Raw genomic sequence first — 8123 nt, 5'->3', positions numbered from 1 at the left:
TTTTTTCCATCTTGGGAAAAGCAGAAAAGAATATCCTATTGAAATTAAGCAATCTCTTCAATAAATGCTGTTGGGAAAGTTCAACAGCAACATGAAGAAGAATTAAACTGGAACGTTCTCTTACAGCATACAAAAAATAAACACAAAAGTGATGAAAAACCTTAATGAGAGGCAAGAATTTATCAAAATCCTAGAGAATACCATGGGCAGCAAGCTCTTTGACCTCAGCCACAGCAACTTCTTTGCAGACACATCTCCAAAGGCAAGGGAAACCAAAGCAAAAATGAATTATTGAGACTTCATCAAGATAAAAAGCTTATGTGCAAATGTAATGGTCAACAAAGCTAAAAGGCAACCTACAGAGTGGGAGAAGCTCTTTGCAAATGTCTTGTCAGATAAAGGATTAGTATCCAAGATCTATAAAGTACGTATCAAACTCCACAACCTAAACAAGCCCAAATAATCCAGTCAAGAAATGAGCAGAAGACAGGAGTAGACATTTCTCCAAAGAAGATATACAAATGGCTAACAGACACATGAAAAACTGCTCAACATAACTTGGCATCAGGGAAATACAAATCAAAACAACAGTGAGATACAACCTCACATCATTCAGAATGGCTAAATATAACAAGTCAAGAAAGAACATTTGATGGCAAGGATGCAGAGAAAGGCTACACCTCTTGCACTGTTGGTGACAATGAAAGCCGGTACAGCCACCCTGGAAAACGTTATGAAGTTTCCACCAGATGTTAAAAATAAAGCTACCTTACAACCCAGNCCAGATATTAAGAATGGAGCTACCCTACAACCCAGCAATTGCACTACTAGGTATTTACCTCAAAGATAGAGATGTAGTGAAAAGAAGGGACACATGCACCCCAATGTTCATAGCAGCAATGTCCACAATAGCCAAACTGTGGAAGGAGGCCAGATGTCCATTGACAGATGAATGGATAAAGAAGATGTGCTTTATATATACAATGGACTATTACTCAGCCATCAGGAAGAATGAATGCCTACCATTTACATCAATGTCGATGGAACTGGAGGAGATGATGTTAAGTGAAATAAGGCAAGCAGAGAAACACAATTATCAAATGGTTTCACTCATAAGTACAATATAGGGAATAGTGCAGAAGAAAATAGGGGAAGGGAAAAGAAACTGAACGGAAAGAAGTCAGGGATGGAAACAAACCATGAGAGGCTCTGGACTCCAGGAAACAAATTATGGGTTACAGAGGGGAATGGGGAGGGGGGATGGAGTAACTGGGTGATGTGCATTAAGGAGGGTACATGATCTAATGAGCACTGGGTATTATACGCAACTGATGAAACATTGAGCACTACATCAGAACTAATGATGTACTATATGTCAGCTAATTGAACTTAATTTGAAAAGGACTAATATCGACAATCTACAAAGAACTTATTGAACTCAACACCCAAAAATCAATTAACTCAATCAAGAACTGGTAAGAACACATGAACAAACATTTCTCCAGAGAAGACATACAAATAGCCAAAACACATGAAAAGATGCTCCACATCACTCAGCCTCAGGCAAATACAAATCGAAACCACAATGTGCTGTGACTTCACACAGGTCAGAGTGGTTAAAATGGACAAGTTAGGACACAACAAATGTTGGCGAGGATACGGAGAAAGGGGAACCCTCTTGCACTGCTCGGGGGAATGCAAACTGGTGCAGGCATTCTGGAACAAATGTCTATGCACATCCCAGAGCTGAGGACACCTGGGAAGTGAGACACTCAGGCCACCAGGTAGTGTGAACAGCAAGCCCTGGAGGACAGGAGGAACCTGGTTACTTGGGGCTCTCAGGAACCTCTGGCCACAGGTCCTACCCCCAGATGCAGGTGCAGAGAGAGCCTGGGAAGTGAGGGTTTTCTTGTAGGTCTCTGTGGTTTCTGTTCCTGTGTACAAATCCATGTTCATGGGCACTCTGTTTTCCTACTCTGAGTCTCAATTTCCCTTATAAACTCACACTCTGGGGAAATGGTTCAGCTCATTCCCTGCATATTTTCGGACCACGAGGCTTTGAAACTGGAAATCACTGTAAAATCATTCACAAGAGGAAATTTAGAAGTGAAAGAGCACCCTACTAAATAATGAATGGGTGAACAAGGAAATTAAAGAAGAATTTAAAAAATTGAGAAACTAAGGGAAAGGAAGCACACCTGTTCAACACCTATAGGATACAACAACGGTGGTCCTCAGGAAGAAGTACATTGCAATACAAACCTCTCTCAAAAATTTAGAAAAACCTCAAATCCACAAGCAAACTTTACACCTAAAGGAGCTGGAAAGGAAGAGCAAATAAAGCCTAAACCAAGCAGAAGTAGAGAATAATAAAAATTAGAGCAGAAATCAATGAAATAGAAATCAGAAGTACAGTAAAGCATATCACTGAAACTAAAACATTCTCTCTGAGCTCCATATCTACATCTGCAGGGTGAGAAGGAAATGTATTGTAATATCAGAAACGGGAAAAAATTCTTTCCCAACCAACCACTTAAAAAATAAAATTCTGCTATGTTCACTCTTAGGAAAGCTGCCAAACATTAAAATACATGATTCTTGCTACAGACAGCAACGTGGTTGAATTCTCAAGGATTTATGCAGAGAAAAAAAAAGTTCTACAAATGAAAATACAAACACTATATTTGCACATCTTTACAGTCTTCTAAATTAAAACTAGTTTAAGTAACATGAGTAATACCCAAGTTATGTGGGGACGGTGGGAAAGGGAAGGAGGAGGGGGAATTCCAGGGAAAACAGAGGAAATCTGAGGGAGACTTGGTTTGCTCACTCTGGATAATGTTGATTGTGACTCCCGTGTTTATCATATGACACATTCTGCATGTGTGCAGTGCATCCTGTGTCTAGTAACTCATCAAAACTAATAAACACAGAGATGACTTGGGAGGAACATATAGATATTGACATGTCAGAAAATCCACCTGCACGACACTGATTCTCTCCTTATTTTAAGTAACTCTAGAGCAGGTAACATCATCCTGTCCCCATTACTCGAGGGGTTCAACATTTCTCACATGGTTGCCCTCTCTGTCCTCGGTGTTCAGGGGCAGGAGGTCGTCCTTGAATACTGGGGCTCACTCTAAACCTGCATGTGTTCTTAGACACCTCACAAACCCTCTAAAATTCTGGGTGAGGGTATGATTCATTATGGGATAACATAACAGCTATCCTGCAGGAATTGTGTGAGTATGTGAAAATGAAGTTGCACAAGGACGCTACGTACATACATGGGAAACTTACAAAATGAAAAGTCATATTTAAAAAAAAGTGGTAAACACCACCAAACAATTTGCTCTGGTTACTGGCCTCCATGTCAGCATAGATCCCAAGCTGAATATATAGTCAAACACATGCAAATAGAGCCCTCCATCTGCTGATTAAAACAGCCCAACCCTGACTCTGCAGCTGGGAGAGGAACCCCAGCCCCAGGGTTTCCAGGTATTCCAATCAGTATCAGGACAGAACACAGAGAGCACACCATGGAGTTTGTGCTCGGCTGGGTTTTCCTTCTTACTCTTTTAAGAGGTAGCTCATGGTAAACAAGACACATGGAGTATGTGAGTGGATCTGAGGGAGACAAACAGGGGGTGTGTGACAGTTTCCTGACCAGGATGTCTTGTGTCTGCAGGTGTACAGTGTGAGGTGCAGCTGGTGGAGTCTGGGGGAGACCTGGTGAAGCCTGGGGGGTCCCTGAGACTTTCCTGTACAGCCTCTGGATTCACCTTCAGTAGCTATGGCATGGACTGGGTCCGACAGACTCAAGGGAAGGGGCAGCAGTGGGTCGCATACATTAGCTATAGTGGTGGTAGCACATACTATGCAGACTCCGTGAAGGGCCGATTCACCATCTCCAGGGACAACAGCAAGAACACGCTGTACCTGCAGATGAACAGCCTGAGAGCCGACGACACGGACGTGCATTACTGTGCAAAGGACACAGTGAGGGGACATCAGTGTGAGCCCAGACAGAAACCTCACTGTAGAAGGGCATCTGGACCAGCAGGGGGTGCACACTAGTCACCAATTCTGTCCTTAAGCCCCAGGAGCAGCTGCAGATGGAGGTTGTGGGCAGGTTTCCTATCAGGGTCTGGGGCTTCCTCTCCATATAGCAGCTTCCCCCAGGGTCCCTCTCTGCACATATGATCCTGTGCTTACCTCTTCACTCTCTGACTTAGGAAATTTTTCTACTGATAAAGCAGATATAGTAAAAAACCACAAAATACACACTAATTTACATTGTTTATTCCTACCCCTAAATACCAATGTATTGGTATTGGCTATTGTGGACAATTCTGCTATGAACATTGGGGTGCACATGGCCCTTGTCTTCACCTAATTCTGTATTTTTATGGTAAATACCCAGTAGTGCAATTTCTGGCTCATAGGGTAGCTCAATTTTTAACATTTTAAGGGACCTTCACACTTTTTTAAAGTGGCTGTACCAACTTCCTTTCCCACGAACAATGTATTAAAAAATTAATTAATTAAATAATAAAAGAAACTATAAAAAATAATGTACTATAATTGGCTAACCGAACACAAGTTTTAATAAATTTGCAGGTGATAATGTTGCGATAAAAAATTAAAGAACCCCAATTTTCATTGCAGAATTGTCCACAATAGCCAAATTCTGGAAAGAGCCAAGATGCCCTTCAACAGATGACTGGATTAAGAAGATGTGATCCATATATACAATGGAATATTAGCCATGAAAAAGAACAATTTTACAACATTTGCAGCAACATGGACGGGATTGGAGAAGATAATGCTAGGCAAAATAAGTGAAGCAGAGATAGTCAGTTACTATATGGTTTCACTCATTTATGGAGCATAACAAATAGGAAGATCAGTAGGAGAAGAAAGGGAAGAAGAAAGCAGGGGTAAACAGAAGGGGGAATGAACCATGAGAGACTATGGCCTCTGGGAGGGCTTCCAGGGTGGGTGGGGGGGATGGGATAGGCTGGTGATGGGTATTAAGGAGGGCACATATGGCATGGTGCAGTGGGTGTTATATGGAAGTAATGAATCATGGAACATTACATCAAAAACTAGGGAAGTGCTCTATGGTGACTAACATAATATAATAATAAAACTATTATTAAAAAAACATTTCAGAAACTGGGTAAAATACATATGGGAATTCTTTATATTACTTTATCAATGTTTTTGCAAATTTACATGATTTCAAAATAAAATGTTAAAGAGCAACAACACACACACACACAAAAGAATTCTAGAAGGAACATTCCCCCATCCAAATCCTGAAATTATACTCAAAATTGTGTGTTCCAAATGGGGGTGGCTGGAGGGGAGGAAGAGGGGATGGGGTAACTGGATGATGGGCATTAAGGAGGGCAGTTGATGGAATGAGCACTGGGTGTTATATGCAACTGATAAATCACTAAATTCTACCTCTGAAACTAATAATACACTATGTGTAAACTAAATTGAATTTAAATAAAACTTTTTAAAACATTAAGAAAGAAGGAAAAGAATCAATCTGGTCCAGGGTGTAACTCAAATGTCCTTGTTTTGGGAGAAGGGGGACAAGAAGGCGACAGAGTAGGGGTTCTCTTTTCAGCTAGTCTCTCGAATATGGCTGTGTATCTATCCAACCATTCTGAGCGCACATGATTTCAACCTGAGATGTAAGATTTTTCTCAATCTCTACAAGCAGAAAAACGACTACTTTTTGCAAGATAGGAGGTGAGGAACATTGAATCTTCAAGAGAAATATCTGAAGATAAACAAAGGGAAGAGGGATCCACCATAAGCAGGTCACCAGAAAGTGATATAACAGCAGCACAAAGTATTGACACCTTACAAATCTGCTCCAGTGAAAGACATCCCTTGCTGAAAAGGGCACAGGAAATGAACAGGGCAGAATTCTAGATGGATCACTGTGATCTCTATTCCAGGAGACTCAGAAAGAATGGGGGGCCTGAACCTATACAGAGCTCAAACAGTGGAGACGGGAGACTGGTTATGCTCAGTGAGCCCAGAAGGGACTCTCAGCTCTGGTCACCATAAACAGCAAGCCAGGCTGGTTGGGAGACCACTGTCTGCCTGACAACCCAGCAAAGGACTAGAAGGTGCTGGCCATTTAACATTCCAGGGCAGATCTAAAAGGGTTTGTGCCCACAACCGGAAAATATCTCTCAGGTCAGTGTGACCAATGAAAGGTTACTGGGGCAGCACCCAGTCATGACCTGGGAGCCATGGAAAAGGGTGCATGAGGGGGCCCACAGTTCCTCTCAATTGCAAAGTCACAAAGGACAGAGATGCTTGTGGGTCTCTGGAACTACCCCAGGAGAGGTGTGGGGGGCAGGGGTGGAGAACCGCAGGATTCAGTGGTTTGGCACAGAAAGGGCTTTGGCACAGAAAGTGGCAAGGTCCACAACTGGGCAACAGCTCTCAGGGTGGTGTGATCCCTGAAAGGACACTGGGGTGGCACCAGCCATGATCTAGCAGCCATGGAAGAGCATGCACTCTCAAGCTCACAGCCAGTAGCAATTGTAAGGTCACAAAGAACAAAGTCAATCATGGTTCCCCAGAACGCCCCCAAGAGGGATACAGTGGGCATGAACTGCACAGTCTGTGGAGTTTGGTACATATAGAATTGGAGATGATTTGACTTCAAAGGTTTGTTGAACGAAGGGGACCATGAACTTGAGGCTCTGGCCAGAGATTCCCACAAGTCCACACTTGCTGAGAACCTCTAAAGAGAAGCAGTAAGCTCCCAGGGGGGAAAACCCCACTCAGAAGGTCAGCTCACATTAAGCTGATACACACGGCGAGGGATGGGGAGACTCAACACAGGCAAAGACCCCTGAGAAGCCAGGCAGCAGGTTACTTTCCCAGAAAACAGACTGGAAGAACAGGTGAATGACAAGCTTATTTCCCACAGGACTGTAAAACTCCAGCACCAGGGGAAAATAATATACCGAGCTCCAGGTGCTCCTTCACGACTCAGTTACATTTCAGGTAAAATTTTACATTTCTCTTTTTCTTTTCTTTTTCTTTTTTTTACTCTGTTCAAATTTCAAATACATTTTCAGTTCCCAATGTAGGTTTTTAAGTCACTTTTTGTCTTTTTTTTCACATCTACGTTTTATAAATTTATGCCCTATACTAGCCCGTTTTTTACTCTATTCAATTTTACTGTTTATATATATATATATTTATATAAATACATATAAAAGTTCTGATGTATTTACAATTTTGGGTTATAGAGTCTTCTAACATACAGTTCAAAATGCACTCAGGAAAGGCAGATTGAGGCAAGATGTCGGAGGTGTAGGGACCCATTTAAACAAGTCCCTTGAATTTAGATGGATATCTATCAAAACGTTTGGAACACCTACGAAATCAACCTGAGATATAAGAATATATATTTGGATCTTGACAAACAAAAAAGCGACTGTGTTTGTACCATGTCTATTATACCAACTCATTTTTTCATAAGCGCTCCTTAACGTGTATTTTTACACACCTATTTTTTTTCGGATATATGCTTTCATTTAGCCAGTTTTTCCACTCTACTCAGTTTTACCTTTGCATATAGGCAAGTTTTACTTTCCTAGTGATTCTGGGATGTAGTGTCCTCTAACACACGAACAAAATTCACCAAAGAAAAACTGAAATGTCCTTTTTTGTTCTGTGAGAGATTATAGCCTCTCTTCACTTCCCTCTGTATTTTATTTTCTATTCTTTTATTATATAATGTTTTTTTTATATTCTTCAATTTTATTTTTGTGTTTCATTTTACCTTTTTTTCAGTGGNTTTTAGCTTTGTTTTTTCATTGCTGGAGTCTGACCCCTCCAGATTTTACTATGGTGCATCTTCCTTGGGTCATGGTTGATATTTTAAACTTGGTCCATTTGCTCAACCATCACCGACAGAATGACAAGGAGGAGGAAATCCCAACAAAGAAAAGAACCAGAGACAATGTCTTCTATCACAGAACTAATAGATTTGGATATACGCAAATGTCAGACACAGACATCAGGTAGCGATCATGAAATCAATAGCAAAGCATGACAAAGCATTAGTGACAATATAG

At 41.3% G+C, this 8123-nt stretch overlaps 1 gene segment (V, D, J or C); it reads left to right on the top strand.

The window, feature by feature from the left end:
* Positions 1–3524: 3524 nt before the first annotated feature.
* LOC117798806 lies at positions 3525–4015 on the top strand (the record flags this gene model as incomplete). The annotated part of the segment is given in 2 exon segments: positions 3525–3585; positions 3689–4015. Coding segments are annotated over 2 exon segments (373 nt in total), but the record flags the coding sequence as incomplete, so codon positions are not given.
* Positions 4016–8123: the final 4108 nt, after the last annotated feature.

Source organism: Ailuropoda melanoleuca, unplaced genomic scaffold, assembly GCF_002007445.2.
Source record: "Ailuropoda melanoleuca isolate Jingjing unplaced genomic scaffold, ASM200744v2 unplaced-scaffold3518, whole genome shotgun sequence".
Lineage (NCBI taxonomy): Eukaryota > Metazoa > Chordata > Mammalia > Carnivora > Ursidae > Ailuropoda > Ailuropoda melanoleuca.
The sequence above is the reverse complement of the archived record's forward strand: the minus strand, read 5'-3'. Positions and strand labels throughout refer to the sequence as shown.